This window comes from Pteropus medius, unplaced genomic scaffold (assembly GCF_902729225.1).
Source record: "Pteropus medius unplaced genomic scaffold, Ma_sr-lr_union100, whole genome shotgun sequence".
Lineage (NCBI taxonomy): Eukaryota > Metazoa > Chordata > Mammalia > Chiroptera > Pteropodidae > Pteropus > Pteropus medius.
The window spans coordinates 10,784,478-10,803,815 of NW_024349799.1; the positions used below are offsets into that span (position 1 = coordinate 10,784,478).

The 19,338-nt window shown below is 36.7% G+C and overlaps 1 protein-coding gene across 2 annotated transcripts in view; it reads left to right on the forward strand.

Moving 5' to 3' along the window:
* Window positions 1–19,338, forward strand: part of MYO1D (myosin ID) — a 291,298-nt gene that overhangs the window by 198,168 nt on the left and 73,792 nt on the right. The window contains exons 21-22 of one of the 2 annotated variants that reach the window (XM_039885992.1): window positions 4,128–4,282; window positions 4,926–5,143. In XM_039885992.1, the coding sequence (XP_039741926.1) occupies window positions 4,128–4,282; window positions 4,926–5,058 (288 nt within the window). In that variant the 3' untranslated portion in view covers window positions 5,059–5,143. Of the gene's footprint in view, window positions 1–4,127; window positions 4,283–4,925; window positions 5,144–19,338 lie in introns of those variants that run through there. The other variant, XM_039885991.1, reaches the window with a different exon arrangement.

Genomic DNA, 19,338 nt, shown 5'->3' on the forward strand with positions numbered 1-19,338 from the left:
AGCCACCCAGACAGGGTGGAATACAGAAAGGCAGGAAGAGACGCCCACACCCCGATGTGGGAAGGTGGCCGAGAAAATTCACAGGCTCCTCTCCTCTGGCACAGACAGCATCTAGGAAGGGATCCTCTCTCTGGACAGTTTCAGCATTTACTACTGAATCTCTGTCCCCATACCCCTGCAGCTAATGCTCCTGGGATGTGCCAGCAGGGTTACTGCTATGAGAATTCTCATTTTATTAGGCTTTAATCAAGCTCTCCTGTGAAGTGCTATATAAAATCAATTTTTAATTTTGTATGTAAAATAATCAAATGAGAGTGAAACATCACAGACATAAAATGTTTCTTAAAATGAAAGTGGTACTTTTAATTTGATCATCTATAAAAATTAGCTGAATGGGATGCATCTAAGTGGCAGAAAGATTGATATATTCTTTTACTGGTGGCCTCAGAAAGCCCGTGATCTACATAGGTGAACTGATTTCCAATTCCTGGAATATTTTCTCCTCTCCATTAAGCACTGACCCTGGCATTCTTTAAAATCAACCTAAGAACTCACTTCCTATGAAAATATATTCACTTGATGTTTAAGAATACTTATTTATGCAGCTTGTGTTCACTTGTACATAATCTTTGAAAAAGCTTGCTGTGCTAAAGAACACGGGTCTCAGTCAGGCTGCAGGACTGAGGTCCAGTTCCAGGGTCTGCTAATCACCTAATCTCATTGAACCTCAATTTCTTTATCTGTAAAATGTGGGCATGGAACTCAGTGGCCTTCCAAATGTATGAACTGTTAAAGTTGTTTGCTGTTTGTCTCTTCCACAGGATTATGAATCCCCCTAGAACAGGATTTTTCCTTTAGCATCTTTGGTACTTCCATCTCCAACCCAGGCAGCCTGGCACTCCTCATTGCCCCCAGTGGACACCCTGTCTATACTGGTTGCCAGACTAAACTGACAGCACCTGTGGTGGCCAGGAGGTGGCACTTTGGTATTTTCTGCAATAGAAGAACAGACCACAGAAGGAGAAATCACTTGGGCTTTTGCTTTACTGACCACAATAGAACATCTAGGGATCAAAACAATCAAGGTGTTAGATTTTTATATTTACATATAATAAGATTGGCTTTTGGTAGTGGTGATGGTATACAGGTGTGTGGGTCTTAACACATGCGTGGATTTGTGTAACCACCACCACAGTTGGAATACAGAGTTGTCCATCGCCCCCCAAAACTTCCTTGTATCTGATTCCCCCTGATCACAAACCCTGACAACATTGATCTGTTGTCCATCTTTAGAGTTCTGTCTTGTAGAGAATATCACATAAAAGGAGTCATGCAATATGTAACCTGTGAGGCTGCTTCACTCAGCATACCTTTGAAATGTATCCATGTTGTTGCATATCAATAATTTGTAGCATTAATTCATTCCTTTTTATTGCTGAATAGCATTTCATTATATAGATGTATCACAGTTTATTTATCCATTCACCTATTGATGGATATTCCAGTTGTTTCCAGTTTGGGGCAGTTTTGAATAGAGCCGCTATAAACATTCATCTATAAGTTTTTATGCAAACATAAGGTTTTATTTCTCAAGGATAAATGCCTAGGAGTGAGATTGCTGGGTCACATGGTAACTCTACGTTTAACTTTTTGAGTAACTGCCAAACTATTCCCAGTGATTGAACCATTTTATATTCCCACCAACAACATATGAGAGATCCAGTTGTTCTGCATCCTCACCAGCATTTTATATTCTCACTTTTGTGGTGTTGTTGTTTTGTTTTGTTTTGTTTTTGGCCGTTCTGATAGGTTGTGGTGGTATCTGTTGTAGTTTTAATTGCATTTCCCTAATGGCTGGTGATGTTAAACATCTTTTCATGTGCTTATTTCCCACCCATATGTCTTCTTTGGTGAAGTGGCTTTAAATTTTTGCCCATTTTTAAATTGAGGTGTTCGCTTTCTTATTTTTTAGTTTTAAGAGTTCTTTATATATTCTGAACACAGTCCTTTATCAGATATATCTGAAAATATTTTCTCCCTGTCTGTGTCTTTTCATTTTCCTACCAGAGAAAAGTTTTAAGTTTGATTAAATTCAGTTTAACAATTTTTTTCTCTTATGGGTTATACTTTTGATGTCATTTTTAAGAAATCTTTGTCTAATCCAAGGCCACAGAGATTTTTCTACTATTTTTTTTTCTGAATTTTTATACCTGGATATCCAAATGTTCCCTCCCAGTTATTCCAATGTCCTGAATATCCTTTCTCTATTGAATTGCCTTTCCACCTTTGTGAAAAATCATTTGGCCATATTTGTGTGGGTCTATTTCTGACTCACCATTATGTTCCACTAATCTATGTTTTTATCCCTTTGATGATCCCTTTGACAATTACATTGTCTTGATTACTGTAGCTTTATAATAAGGAAGAAAGTCTGTGAGTCCTCTAACTTTATTATTTTCCCAATTGTTTTGGTTATTCTAGTTCCTTTGTCTTTCCATACACATTTTAGAATCAACTTGTTGTTATCTACAAAAAATCCTGCTGGGATTTTGGTTAGGATTGCATTAAATCTGTAGATCAATTTGGGGAAAATTGGCATCTTAACATTTTTGAGTTTTCCAGTCCATGAACAAATTATTTCTATTTACTTAGATTTTTCTTTTTTATCTTTCATCAGCATTTTAATTTTTTTTCTTTCCTCAGTCTGCTGTAGTTTTCAGCATACAGGTCCTATACACATTTTGTTAGGTTTATATCTAAGTATTTTGTTTGGAGACTTGTGGATGGCCTTATTTTAAAATTTCTAGTAGTTCATTTCTAGTATATAGAAATATTTTTATATGTTGTCTTTGTATCTGGTGACTTTGCTAAACCCACTTATTAGTTCTGGGAGCTGTTTTGTAAATTCCCTTGGATTTTCTATGTAGACAATAATGTAATCAGAATATAAAAACATTAGTTTCTTCTCTTTCACTCTGTATGCCTTTTAAATTTCTTTAAACCTGCCTTGTTGCACTGGCTCGGACTTCTACTGTGATGTTGTAGAACAGCAATGACAGTGGAGATCCTTGCATTGCTCCTGATCTCTGGAGAAAATAGCCAGTCTTTCACCACTAAGTATGATATTAGCTGTGGTGTTTTGTAGATGTCATTTATCAGATTGAGTCCTCTTCTAATCCTGAATTTTATCTAATGCTTTTTCTACATCAATTTATATCACGTGGCTTTCTTTTTTAGTCTGTTGCAATGATGGATTATATGAATTGATTTTTTAAGTACTGAACTAGCTTTGCACATCTTAGATAAACATCGCCTGGTCTTGGTGTATTATTTTTATATATTATTGGGTTCAGTTTGCTAATATTTTGTTGGCCATTCGTACATCCATGTTCGTAAAGAATATTGGATATTGGTCTGTAATTTTCTTTTCTGTCACTGCCTTTGTTTATTTTTGGTACCAGGATAATGCAGACCTCACAGATGAGTTGCAGAGTGTTCCCTTCTCTTCTATTTATAAGAAGAGATATGGAGAACTGGTGTTATTTCTTTAAACAGTTGGTAGAATTCACCAGCGAAATTTGGTAGAATTTATCTGAGCCTGGAGTTTTCTTTTTTGAATGGTTTTTAACTACGAATTTAATTTTTTAAATAGATATAGCAACATTCAAGATATCTATTTTTTGGGGGGTGAGTTTTGGTAGTTTGCAGCTTTCAAGGAATGATTTGGTTTTGTCTCAGTTGTTGAATTTATGTACATAGAGTTGTTGGAAATATTCCTTTATTATCCATTTAATGTTTATGTGGTCTGTAATAATAATCTCCTCTTTCATTCCTCATATTGGTAATCAAGTCTTCTGTGTTTTATTCTTTCAGGCTACAGGTTTAGCAATTTTATTGATCTTGAAAGATCAGCTCTTTGTTTCATTGATTTTTCTCTATTGTTTTTGTTTTCAATTTCTTTAATTTTTATTCTTTATTTTCTTCCATCTGCTTGTTCCATGAAACTTGATAAAAATTAAAGACATCAGGATTATTGATAAGTGATTTATTAATAAATTATACAATATATTTTTAAATTTATTCTTTTGAGGTCCAACTGAATGTTTCCGTACTTTGTCTCTTTGCAGTTGACCGGTCTGAGTGTCTCCAATGGAAAGGACCAACTTGTAGTGTTCCACACAAAAGACAACAAAGACCTCATTGTCTGCCTCTTCAGCAAACAGCCAACCCACGAGAGTCGAATTGGAGAACTTGTTGGAGTCCTGGTGAATCATTTCAAGAGGTAAGGCTTGATTTTCATAACTAAGACAAGTTTCAAACACATGAAACCTTTCATCATAATTCTCTCTGATTGTGCCAATTTTCATGTATTGAGTTATTTCCCTTCATAAGGAAAACTTAAATCATCTGTTTCACAGAAGGCAAAATTAGCATCCAAGCTTAGTTTCAAGATTAGGAATGAACCTCTGTTTTTCTAGCCGCCAGCTGAACCAACAATGAGAGATTTCCCTAATCGTGATTTCTTCACTGCCAATCCAAATGTAATTAAATCCAGAAGATAGAAAAATTACTTTTTATCACAGCTCCTCATTTACCCCAAATATAATCAGTGAGTGTGTCTACTATGAATATAAACCAATTAGAAGGCAGATTTAGGATGACATGTAGGTCCATGAAGACTAAAGGAATCTCTGAGAGAAGCAATAACCTCTACAAAAACATGGAGTTGTGGTGAAACATGTCATATTCTGAGAACTTCAGAGTAAACCTAGATAATGTGTGTGTTGTGAACAGTGATGTGAGAAATATAAACAGCAGATCCTGAGGGCGATGGGGACCAGTGAGTTGGTCATTTTAAGCAAGGGAGTGATTTTGTCTGGTTATTTGTTGGAGTTGTTTTAGAGACGGCATTTTTCTTCCCACAGGAGGTCATGGAGTATTTGGGATGGGGTGTTTCCGACTCCAAAGTCAGATGTTCTTCCCATTGTAGCACACTGTCTCTACCTCCCCACCCCACTGATGTCAGGAGAAGACCACTCCTCAAAACTCAGGGACTGAGAAGTGAGCCCAATGTCCAATTTTTTTTTCTTCCTAAAAGACATTTCCTAAGTTGCTGGAAATAATCAAGTATTCCTTATTAGTATTTTTTTTTTTAAGTTTAGACATGGCTTTTATTTCTCTAAACAAAGACATATTTAGAATCAGATGTCCACATGTCAAATTATACTATACTCATTTTTTGCTTAAAAATGTATGAAATATAATTTTAGAAGTAGGCTCCACAGACCTTTTATTTTATGTTATTAAACCTTGTATTCTGGGTCAAAATAGATCTTTAAATATCTTATATATTTAAATGTTTTTAAATGCTATAAATAAAATAATGTTTAATGGTCATATGGTGGGAAAAAATAAGAATCTAAGGAATTATCAAAAAATAATAAACATATGGGCCTTTGAAAAATTCTCTTTCATCTACCAAATAATTATAAAGCTAAGAGGAATATTGAAGAGTTTTGAATGGAAGGGAAAGACTTGGGGAAAGCAACTCTACGATAAAGTCTATAACACAAATAAGCAGACTTATTATCCTCCTAGTATTTAGTTATGGCAAAGTATGGACAATTAACAGGATTTAAATTTGTATGCCTATACTAATGAAGAGTTTTGCCTGGGAAATTGGAGTATTTTTTCTCAATCTGGGTCTTGTTTAGCAAATTCCAACCCCTTTAAATGCCTCTATAAGAGATGGAAAATGTGAATCTGGTCCTAGAATCCATCTGGTGCTTTCTTTCCTCAGCATATGCATTCTGAGATATGCTTCTAGTAGCTTTCCCTCCTATCTTTAATATATGTAAGAATTTTAAATGCCTTTACATTTTATAAATGAAAGAGAATAAGGCTGTCAAGTTGCTAGATTTTCTTATAGTTTATTCTTAATGTTCCTGTCCTATGAATTAAGAGGTCATGTGCAAATAAAAAATAAAATCCCTCCTTCTTGCCCTTAGAAATTGCAGGCTTGGAATTTTGACATAGAGTTATAGTCATAAACTTGCTATTGACTTCTCGAGGAAAGGTTAATTTGATTTTTTTTCTAGCTATTTTCCTTTATTGTCAAGTATCATATCATTGGTGTGACTTTGAGAAATAGATTGTGTTTTACAAGCATAATGATGTGGCATGTAATCATATTTACCCCTGGGTTAATTATGGAAATCCAAAGGTGAGGGATCTATGTCCAGACCAATTCTTTACCTTCCAGATAATTTCCTTAAAGTACACTTGGAGAAGTTCTCTGGTTAGAAGTTGACAGGAATGGGCTCAAGGTAATAAAACATAGATTTGAGTTCTTGTCTTTAAAAATTATAAAGAAAGAGGATTAGGACTTAAGTCTGTGAGCAAAATTCCAGTCAAGTTACAGAGAGAAGAGAGAGAAGTAAAAATTTTGGAAGAGTATCTCATTTTATTAGACCAGCACAACACTATATCCAAAACAAGTAAGAAGAGCACAAGAAGAGAAAATTATAGTCCAATCCCATTTTAGTGCAGAGAATTTTTTAAATCCTAAATAAAATGCTCCAAAATTGGATCTAAGAGTGTTTTAAAAGAATAATGCATCATGTTCAATGAGGCTGTACCCTGGGAATACAAGGATGGTTAACCATTAGAAAGTCCTGTTAACCTAGTCCTGTATAATAGCTCTTACTAGAAGGCAAAAATACTATTTGATAAAATTCGATACTTATTCCCAATAAATAAACAATCAAAATGAATAAATCATCAGTAAAAGAGCAGTAGGAACAACTAAGTGGCAAACCTGCAGCTGTTGATCAAAATAAGTTGAGCAGAAATGGTTACAGAATTACCACACAGGGTGCCTATGGCATAAGGGAACTTCTAAGCCATTCCGACCCGATGTATGGAGGGTGAAGAGGAAGGATGTAGTCAGCTGAGGGGAGAAATGGCTTCAGGCAGAGGATGCTGCAGTGTGGAGAGAGAATGAGGTGAGGTCACAACCTGACCTGAAACTGTAGGGCAACCCTGATGATAGGTAACCTCACCTCTTCAGAGGCTGAACTTCAGCAAACAGCTACCCTCATTCAAAGCAAATAATAAACCAGAAGGAAAACAGCAAGAGAACCGTGCATAGGCACAGTTTCAAATCAGTATAAAATAAGAAACAAAGAAAATAAAGAAAGACAGATTTTAAAAAAATAAAGAAAAATATGGGAATAAACTTGATATTTAAAAAAGAACAGCTGAAGCACAGACCAGTCAGAACAGACGCCATCCAGAAATACCTGATAGATATAGCCATGCCAGCGAGTCCACAGATGAGAAATTTTACCAAAGGAGGAAGGGAGGGGACCCAAAGTCAAATAGGTTTAGGATATGCTAATGAAGTTAAATAGCTTTCTTTACTACAGTACTTCTCAGAGCCTTTAATATGCCTTTGTTTATTTTAAATATAGCCAGTAAAAAAGCTGTAAGGATATGTGTGTGTGCATAAGTATATACACACACACACACATATGATTCATCATCTTATAGGCTATTTCTAGAAAGATGCAAGAGGTAGAAAACAATGTTCGTCTCTGGAGAGGGAGAGGGGAGGTAGGGAACTGAGAGAAAGAGGTAGGAGGGAGATTTATTTATTTTCCACTGTAAACTTTTTTCAACAAATATATGTGTTACAATCTAAATTTTTTTCATTTCAATAATAAACTAACAACAGCTAGTTTTTTGGCATATTATAGATGGCTCTGAATTCATGGTTATTTTCCTTTCCTGTCCAGAAAAGTAGAAAACAGAAGAGCTTTCTAAGTGAACAGTCTATCTTGTGGCATTTAAATACCTTGACATAAATCCAAATAAAATCTTTTGGAATACCATTGTTCTGCATGGTCCCATTGTATGTGTCACATGAACCTAAGATAAAGTTTCCTTTCCTGTGGTGGTTGTGCCAGCGGTTTTCCCCACGAGGTCGCTTTGCAGAGGTTAAGAAAATGGCTAACTTGACTTTAGGTTTGTATCTCATTCTCAGCAGTGACTACCTGCTGGTAGTGAGCTTTTGTGCCCACTAGTAAACAGATGGTCTCACATCGGCTGCCCGAACTAGAGAGTCACCAGAAACTCTGCAATATTAAGCTGTTAAAGGACCCATCTGCCCTAAGCAGCTGTCCAGGCATTTGCTGGTCTGAATGCTGGAAACCTCAGTATAACCCCAGTCTTGGGCATAGACACTTCTTATTTTTCCGCTTCTATTTCTGTAGACGAAAGCCAGAAGTCACTGCCATCAGCTTCTTGTTTTTCCTAAGCAGTATCTTTAATATCTGCTTAATTAAAGGAGCACCATTACTGAGTTTAACTGAACACTTGACCTGTTTCTCTGCTGTGTTTTGCTTATGTTCTTTTTAACTTGCCCTTGAGACCACAGGTAGTTGTAGACCAATAAGCAGGCCATTGGTTGTTGCCTGGGGAAGGTAAGGCCTCCTGACTAGAGGTGAAGGAAGCAGAGGAGTGAGGCCACCTCCCAAAGGCCTCTGCTCCTGGCCCACCCTGCCCAGCACTGCCACTGCTCTCTGCCTTCCTGCTGCTGCCACATGGGTCTCTTGCTCCTCTGTCCCTGACCTTGAATTTGTGTTTTCATGGTCATTGATCTGTATTCCCATACTGCTTTCCTCAAATGCCTAGCTACTAATCATAGTAGCATACATCCTAACTAAAAATATATAAATAAAATAAAGATAGTCCAAAATAATGTAGATGGCCAACTATAGAGGCTTGGTTAATTAAATTATGGTCCATCTCCTTAATCTAATATTGGGGCCATTTAAAATTATAATTATTGAAGGTATCTGGTTTATGGTGACAGCAATTCACCCTCCTCTGCCTTCCCATAGAGATATACATGAAAACAGAGATGCCAACTTTCCAATTGCTGGAAATTAGAAGTGTTACTCAACCACAGCCACTGAGAGGGAAGTCTTTTACCTGCGCTGACATGTCATTTCATCAGGCCTTCCCTGACCACTCACTCCAGCACTCCCTGCCTCCCTACCCTGCTTGATTTTCCCCCATGGCTCTCATATCCATCTAATACCGTATCTTTACTTTGTTTATTTCTTTATCGTATATATTCCAACTAGAACATGAGCCCCATGTTAGCAGGGACTGGTTGCTGCAGTTTCCCTAGTGTTCAGATCAGTGCCTGGCACTCGCAAGCCTCCCTATAGATAATCATTAAATACCAAGGTCTGCTAATGGGGCCCACTGGCCATAGTTATGCTGCCAGCCCTTCTCCACTGATAATGTGCATCTAGCCCACCAGAAGAAGGTCCTCCTTCTGTGTGAAAGAAAAAAACTCCTACAGTTTCCTTCCACTTATGAATACCTCTTTTCTTGTACTGATTCCAGGATTATGGCTCTAAGCGATGTAGTACATCTAAGGACAGAATTGAATAGGTATTTTAAGATACTAAATCAGCCACTAAAAGAGCTATGAGATGAAAGAGCCATGGCATGTTGTATGCTGGGGGTTCCTGCTTTTCATTTACTTTTTTTTTAACCACTGAGGAACTAGAAATAATTTCATACTCCCCTTTCAACATGGGAGCAAGATGTAGGGACTTCTGCTCAGAGCAGTAGCTTCATAAGTAAAAGACTTCAAAACCACAAATAGAGGCTGTGCACATGAGCTAGCTCTCCAGCTTAAAAGTGGAGAAATGGATTCTAACTACAAACAGGTGGGCTGTAAGAAAGAACCCAGAAGAATCTGTGTGTTCCTTTTGTGTGAGACCACCAGAACAGAATAGATGTCCTTTGGTTATGAGGCTTATAAAAAAAGACAGTAGCAGTGAGAAAGATGCAGACTATAGACTTAAAAAGAAAAGCCTATATCTGAAAAGGATTATAACAGAAATTCACATTATAGAAACTATCCGTATCCTGAATAAAATTCAAGAAAGCATAGATTCTACATAATCAGATCAAAGATCACATGACAGACTGAGGAAGAGGGGGCTGGCTGAGAAACAAAAATGGTCAATTATTTGAATGAAGTAAGAAAAGATATTAAAGAATATAAAACAACATTAAAATGTGGAAATGACACAGTTGATATTGCAGGAAGTAAAATTGATGTGAAAGAAAAGTTTGTCTCGGCATGCAGAGAAAGGGGACGATGACAAAGAAGTTGACAGATATAGAAGACAGAAAAAAAGTTTACATGCAAATAATAGGTATATTTGAAAAAGAAACATTGAGCAAAAGTAAGACTGTGTTACATTGATTCAAAGAAGTACAGTTTTAAAAATTTTAACATCTGAAATTGGGACGTGACTTAAAATTGATGGATTCTTACCGTGATAATGGGCAACATCTTAGCAATACACAAAATAAGGGTACAGAAAGATGCCTACAGAAAAGGCATCTTATATTCAATAAAATATGGTAGTTTAAAACATACTAGAAGAAAACCTTCCTATGCTGAAAGCACTTTGTCTGAAGCTCTAAAGTGCCTGCTTTTGTTTTCCTCTAGTGACCTTTTTTAATTTCAAAGATTAACAGATTATATATATAGTATTGAAGCATATAGCCTTCAATACTATAGGGGGGAAGGGGATGCGGGGGGTGAGGGGGAGAGGAAAATGCCCTTACAAAGGAACAAAAGTTAGGATTACCTCCATCTCTGTTCTGCAGTAATAAATGCCAGAATCCAATGGAGGAACATCTTTAGTCTTTTGAGGGGAAAAGGTTAGGGCCCAAGAATTATGTGCCCAACCAAGTTGTCATTTGTGTTTACCAGACAAACAAGCCTCCAAAAGTCCTGCTGTTGGAGTTCTTTGGAAGAGGAGCAGCTATGATTAGGGAGCCAAATCTGTCACAGTCTCCGTCTTTTGTCTCTACTTCTCTTTGCATGCCACCTTCACTCTCCCACAGTGGCTTCCCCCATTTGGCTCAAAACATCTGCTAAGAACTTCCAGCATCTCCTTTTCCAGCTTCGCCACCAGTGAGGAATCAAGGGCCATGTTTTCTGGACTATTGTCCTAAAATCCCCAGAAAGTGTCCCCACTAATTCAATAATTGTCACCACATAAGTAAAATGTCTACAGTGACAATCACTTTGGCCTCAGAATATGAAAGTCTCCAATAAGACCAGAAGAAGAACATTTTTTAGATGGGGGCAAGGCTGAGCCGGATGGGAGTGTTTGTAGGTGACATGTATATAAGGCCAGCATTTCCTAAAAGAAGCAGAAAGTGATGCTGGGCAGGAAAAATGAATGGTCTAGCATTGTTATTAATTATGAAAACATAGAAACCGTATAAAAGTCCTTCAAAATACACATAGTTAAATATACTATGGTATTTTCATACAATGAAATAGCATGTAGCGGTGAAAAAAAAAAACAAAACAGTAGCAGTCTTTCTATATCAGGGTTCCTTAAAGTGGGGGCTGCATCAGTATTGGAATCATTGGGAGGTGCTTGTTCAAATCGCTGGGCCCCTTCCCAGGCCTCCTAACTCATAACCTCCAGGAACCTATACCCTTAGTAAGTTACCCAAGTGATTCCCACCTGTTTCACGAACTGAGACCGAAAATGACTAGGATGGCATTTGATGTTTTCATATGGCCATTTTGCTAAAACCATTGTAACAAAAGTAGCATTTTTTTTTTAAATCAAACTATTAAAGCTTCATGTTTCTAAAATTCTTATTACCAAGTACAGCACAAAATAAGCATCCCCTCCTGCCCCAGTGAAGAGATGTGGGTGAGGAATGGGCTGAGGTTCAGAGAAAAGGAGAGGTGGAGATTAGAATGAGATGAGAATTGACAGACAGATTGCACAGGACCAGAATCTTTTTTATCATCTCTACTTGTCCTGGAGAGAATGCATCACTCATTCTAAGCTCTAGTTTTTAATCACCCTAAGAAGTTTTCAGTTAGGACCTGCCTACACATTTCCAGATAGGAAACCCCACCTGCAAACAGCAGGCATCCAGGGAATGAATTTACCCCATTTATATATACTCATATGCATCTGCTATACACAGAAGAACAGAGATCTTAAAAGCTTTTCAGTGTGGCTAAACAAGGACCAAAACCAAATAGCACTAAGGTGTGCCAGCTGTTATGGACTGTGAGCCATCCACTGGCTTTCCATTTCTCTCTGCGCTTGGGCCCGTCTGCCTTGAGAAGTGTCCGCCCTTGGACAAAGCTCCCTTGGAGGACATGCAGGGGCACACAGCCATCCTCAGCTTTATGTGCTCTTATGATGGAGATTTTCTGGGATTTTTGTGCAGATCAGAGATACTTATTTGCTTTATGACATATCCGTCCTTAGTAAGTTACCCAAGTGATTCCCACCTTGCCTTTCATGTTGAAAGAGTAAATCCAAAAGTACTTGGAAACCAATCATCTTTTCAGCATCTCTGCGGGGAGATATTGTACATTTAGAGTAATCATCTATTTTAAAGGCCCATAGCCTTAAACATTACAATAGATGTTAAAATCGAGATCTTTCTGTGAGGTATTCATAAATTTACTAAATGATTAGTGAATAATACACTTGTTTGTGCTGTCTGTTGGAATTTTTTCTAAGTTGTCAAAAATAACTCTTTAACTTAATGGGATTTTTTTTTTTTAAGATTTCTTAATGTGTTTATTTCAAGTCTCATCGGCTGTTTGGGAATCAGGATTTTATATATGCATAATATATTTAACGATGTATTTTATTGGAAACAAACAATTATATTTGCATACCATCATTCAGCCTACATTCTCTGAGCACCCACTGCAGGTCCAGCTGTGGGTTGTGGGATACAAAGATGGACGATTTGGTCCTTTCTCTCAAACAGCTCTTAATCTCACGGGGAAGGCAACAGGTACATTCTACTGCTTGATACATGCTACGATGGGGTGGTGAGCGGAGGGCCGGGCTGTGGGAGCACGGAGGAAGAACTGCCTCCCTTGCTTATGAGAGTCATAAAAGCCCTGGTAGAGCAGGTGATCGTCTGGCTGGGTCTTCAAGGATGTCTGGAATTTGGTCACTTGGGAATCAGGTGATATTTTCCCTAGAGAAGGGAAGCAGAATATGCAAAAGCTTGGTGGAAAGTAGTAGCTTGCCTAGGAGTTTATAAAGCCTCATGCCAATGAATTTGAACTTTATCATATAGATTATAGGGAGAAAATAAGAAAATAAATATATACAACTGCCCAGTGAGACACAGCCTAATGACTGTGTCTTCCAGCCTAGAGATGCTCAGGAATAAAAAATAATTTTCCACTTGAGGGAAATGGGAACTTGAAGACACTAGTTGATATATAATACATCCATGTCCCCCACATGCCAGCAAGAATGAATTGAATAGAAAAAGAGCTAGCAAGGTAGATGTTAGAAAGGCAAGTACAACTCTTAGTAATAAAACTAGAAACTAAAAGTCCTCAAAGGGGTAAGAACTATAACAAAATTCTTTAGCCATCGTAACTTCCCTGCTGTTTGTTATTTTGGCTACCCAAAATATATGCAATCATGCGCCACTTAATGATAGAAATATTTTCTGAGAAGTGCATCATTAGGCAATTTTATTGTTGTATGAACATCATAGAGTGTACTTAAACAAACCTAGATGGGATAGCCTACTACACATCTGGGCTATATTGTGTAACACCATTGTATGTGAAGTTCATAGTTGACTGAAAAGTCATTATGTGGTACATGCCTGGAGTTATTAGCAATAAAAATCCCTAAAATGTGAAGGACGTCCTTTTGTTAGATACTTCCAAAGAACCAGCAAGCATGTCTTTTATACAAGCATTGTACTAAGGGACTCAAAAGTTCATATAACCATTCTCAAAATAGTAATGCCAGATGTTATGGTTTGACTATTGCAGACAGGCAGTCTGCATTTTAGGTTATCCAGACCCAAGCTTTTCCTAGAAATTGGTACTACCCACTTTTCAAACCAGGTCGTAAAATAAAAGCAATTGTCAAAATCCACAGATTTTAGCATTTCTTATGGGAAATTTAGGTTATACTAAAATTTTAAATTTTCTTTTATTATCCTTTAATATTTAGTTTTCTTTCATCAAATTTGCCAAATGATTCATTCACCTAATTTATGAAACTTACCGATTTACTAAAAATTTGTTTGACTATAAAGTTTATAGTAATTCAGTTAGATGACATGGCAACTAATAACCTTTGAGACTTGCCACAAAGTTAATTGATCAGTTTACATAACAACAGTGTAAGGGATAGTGTGTTTCTGGCTCCACTCCTGAAAGTTGCTGGGACAGCTGAGAAGGGAAGAGAGGAGAGTGTGTGCTCTGTGCATCTGAGCTACCAATCACACAGAGGGGAGGCTCAGGGGAAGAAAAAGGGACAGGCCGAAGGGTGAGAGAGAGTCGCAAGGCCCAAGAACACTTAGTGTTTACAGCCGTCATAGGCCCTGCTAATCTATCCAATAAAAACTGGATCAACAAAAAGAAGTTTTGTTAGATATGCAAAATTGGTCAATTTGGCACATTACTTTTCATCAATGTATTGTCCTAGTTCATAACAAATTCCTCTAGATTAAGTTAGTAGGAACTGTGTTTCGGTCCTCGCATTCAAGAAAGCCCTAACCTAATGCACTGAAGTCCTATAAAAATCAAGTCCTATCATAACCGATATTAATACACTGGTACCTACTAATAAATTATATAGTGAATGTTCTTGGATCTTAATAAAACTTATAGTTGATACTTTATTGCCAACATTTAGTATTTCTCCTAAGACACCTATTGAACCTGCCTCTAAAGTTGTGCTGGAGGCTCTTTAGCACATTCAAGTATCTGAGTTTTGTAAATACTGGGGTATTAAACGCCTCTGTAGGTATTAGAGATGTTCCTTTATAAATTGATAGTGTGAGTTTGTATTTTATCCAATTTAGCTTTGTTGATTTTGTGACTGAGCTATTAAAACAAATGCTTCAGAATCTGCCAGTTGTGGGTTGTATGTAGTTTTTTCCTTGCCTCTCAGCATCAGAATTGAAGACATAGGTGATTTAGAAATTTTAATTGCTTTTTACTATTTATGTTGTCAAGCAGATATACAGTTGACTCTTGAATAACTCATGCAATCAAAAATCCGAGTATAAAAATAAATAAATAAAATAAAAATCTAAGTATAACTTGTCAGCCTTCTACATACACCTTTCCCCAGCCACAGAAGGAAAATAGTAATTCCTGTTTTTCTCCTCCTTGTAGAGACATATTCTTGTCTCTGGTTTTAAATTCTTCTTCCCAGCATTATTTTAATTTTTCCTCAGGGGTGAAATAAAAAAAACCTAATACACAATTGAAATGAAAATAATAGATTGTTGGGTCTGTTGGAAGAAAATGATTTTCATTTGGGATTTTGGAATGACAAATGAGGCAAGTCTAAGGGTAGTCAAACTCTAGAGTTTAGCAAGCAGATTTTTAAAATTATAGAAAATGCGAAGTGTTAATCTATGACTAAGCCCTCTAAAATAAATATGCTCAAGGAAAGGAACATTACCCTTACACATGTAATCTTTACAGTTTTATATAACAAATAAGGAAAGAAATGAAAGAAACCAGTGTGGCTGAACCTAGAGCAATCCACTCAGATTTAAGAAAACCAGTAGAAAAAAAAGATAGAAGGAAGGTGGTAACTAAAAACAATAATTTTTTTTTAAATGGCAGTTGCCTGTAAAAATATTGTCAAGAAGACTGACGTTACAAATGAGCTGAGGCTTGAGGGAAGTAGTAACAAAAATGTGGGAGAAGCACTACTTGGCTGAACAAGGATAAGACAGACATCATTATTCCAGGAACATGGTACCATATTAATAGAAGGTGTTTTTATTTTACCCATCCAGATATAAGTTCTTGAAACTAAAAACAAGCATTAGGGAATGTAAAGCTCAACTAGAAAAAAGGCAACTGGATGCTTTGTTATCAGTTCAAAGCTTCAGGCCAGGTGACTCCCACCCTGAGACACTGGAAGACCTTTGATGCAAACCACCATCCACTCGCAGTGATCTTTGAGCAGCTGTGGAGAATGGAAGAGGTGCCAAAATGCAGAAGGCAGGTAAAGGTTTTCCTAGCTTTGCAAATGCCAACAAAGATCCAAAAATTACAGTTCTCATTGAACCTGACATGAATTTTCAGCAAAATTCTAAAATAAACTCTCATAATTTCTAAAGTACTTTGTGAAAAAAGCAACAAAAATTAACATAAGTTCAATGAAAAGAAATTCAGTAGAACTAAGCTTTAAATGATTACCTTTAAACAGTGACTTTGTTAAAAACATACTTAACCAAATGTGCAAATAACACAAACCCAAGAAGATAATTTGTATGTCAGATAACAGAATCGAGATTCAAAATATCTTGACATACTGGCATAATGAGAAGAAACTACAAAATGAAATAAATGATGAGTTCTGCCTTTGAGTTCAAAATGTCATTTGCACACATGAGAACAGAAGCCTTTAAGGGCACTTCTGTCCCCAAGACTCACGTATCTGTGATTCTCTCAGTCACGTGCAGCACCGAGGTACAGATAAGAAGCTTACCATTAGAGAAGTGAGTAAGAGTTCATTCTTTCAGATTAAATTGTGCGTATTTTCTTCCCTGAATTTTGAGAGGGCAAGGGGCACCAATATTTTGTAGAGCTTAGACTATTAAAATAGCCTCAGCAAACAAATTCTTAACTTCTGCATAGTTGGTTCCATGTGGCACATGTTCCTGGCTAGACCCTCTGCAGATCCCAGACTTCTCTATGTAAAAGAGAAAGGTTTGTTTTGTTGAATTCAAAGCCCATCTCTCCAGTCTTTCTTAAAAAGGTAACAGCAATTACTTCCTATAGGTTCTTCTCTTCGACACATAGGAAAATTGTTCCAAGCCTTCTTTTCTTCACATTTGAGACCAAAATAAACAGCCAACATGACATTTATGGTTTTTTAGAAAATGGTTTTTGTATTTAATGTTTTATTTTTGGTCTTCTTTTCAACTTGTAAAAAAAAATTATAGAAAGTCAAATTTTCTATAATTGACATTATTAATTTTATAACTAGAAAAATAATTTAAAAGTTAAGAGATTATTTTAGGATATCTTTTCTTCTAGAAACAAAGCAAACTCATAACCAGTAAATTCACATAAAATTTTCACAGTGGAAAAAAATCAGCTTGATCCATTCATCCATCCTTGGTCAAATAGAATCATTACTAAAGGAAGCAAAGAATTATATCCTGATGTTAGGTAGACAGATACCAGGCCTAGAGATACCATGGGAAAAGAAATTTGGTATAAAATGGAATAGGAAAGCAGCCTTATACTACAAGATGACTCAGAGAACTCCTTGCCAGGAAAAAAAAAAAAATCAAGGAACAATTTGTTAAAAGATATTATATTCCTTGCTAACCAAGACACATTTTTAAAAATTTTTTTTAAAAAAAAGCCCAGCCTACTTAAATTGTGCCATTCAGAATTAGTAACTTCTGGCTTTCCACATCTGAGGCTTCTTTGATGCATGGCGATTCTTGGCCTTCTCTGTTTAGCATATGCATTGAATTACCTAGTAGAAAGGAATATTTGACAAGAAACAGATACTGTGGCTTCTGGTCCTAACTGTCCCACCAGCTAGCTGTAAGTCCTTGAGCAGACCAACCTTTTCTGCTCTGTGGTTTATCTGTAAGATTAAGTCTTCACCAATTTTGTACATTCATTTTTAAAAATATATATCTCTGCTTACATGATGAAAACGTTATGGAGATCTGTTTCACAACAGTGCGATACATTTAATACTACTGAATTGTATACCTACAAATGGTTAAGATGGTTAAAATGACACAAAAGTCAGTGTTGGTTAGCTAGCACCATAGAAACAAGGAAAAAAAAATTTATTGAGGCTCAAACACATATCAAACATCATTTTAGACATAGGGATACAAAGACCAACTTCTGCCATCAGGAAACTTGCGGTCTCTCAAGGGATATGAATGCATAACTCATAATGAGCTTGTAGAAGTATAAAGTGAGTGGCTTAAAGCACAGAGGTCAGAGTATATCTTTAGACGGGAGTGAGAAATAGGGAAAATGTCCTGGAGAAACTTCAACAAAGAGAGGTGGCGTTTGTAGTAGGCTTACAAGGAGATCTCTAAGTTTAAACAGTGACAGACTTCCACTTTTAACCAAGATGGAGTAATAAGGATGAGATTTACCCTTTTACCTGATACAACCAAAAAACAGACAAAATACGTGAAACAGTAGTTTTCAAGACATTGGATACCAGAAAATGAAGGACAGTGATCATGAGAGAGAGCAAATGAATGAGGTAAGCCTTGCAGTTGCCCCAGTACACTGCCTTGAGAGAATATCCAGGCCATGGCACAGGGAGGGAGAACCGCAGTGGGGCCTGGGAGCTTAGGAGACCAAGGCTGCTACAGTTTTCAGGACACGGTACCAAAGGAGAGAGCTGCACAGACAGAAAACTCTTGAGATCTGCAGAGTTTTAAGTACTTGTTCATCTGAATACTAATCAGCCCATGTGTATAAGAAAACTACCTGAGAACAACAACAACAAAAATAAAAATCAAAAAGATTAGAGATAACAGTGCCTGCACTCAGAGAGTGGGGAGGAGTGCTAGTTCCCAGCATCCAGACTAGAAAACCTCATAATTCATGGGCTATTATGTATAGTACACAGAAGGTCTTGCTTCCATAGTGGAAAATAATTAGTCCTAGACTAAGCACTTGCTTTTAAATTGGTTTTTCTAACAAATTTAAAAGCAAGACCCAAAAGGATCAAATTATTTATAAGTAACTTAACTGCAACCCTGAAAAAGCTCAAGAATATTTTTAGTAATACAAAATGATCCAGCACTCAGGTAGGTAAAATTTACAAGATCTACCATTCAATCAAAAATTAGTAGGCCTGCAGAGAAGCAGGAAAATGTAACCCATTATGAGAAGAAAACGCAATCAAAGCCAACCCAGAATTGCCACAGATGTTAGACATAATCAATAAGGACATTAAAATAGTTATTATCACTGTAGTATAACAAACAGTTGAAGATATGAAAGATAGCCTAAAAAGACCCGAATCAAATTACTAGAAGTGAAAAGTACATCTGATATGACAATACACTGGATGGGATTAACAGCATATGAGACATTGTAGAAATAAGATTAGTGAACTTGAAGACATAGCAATAGAAATTATCCCATATGAAGCACAGAGGAAAAAGAGAAATTTTTGGAAAAAGAAACATCGGTGAACTGTGGGACAACTTCAAATGGTCTAATATATGTGTAAATGAAGTCTCCAA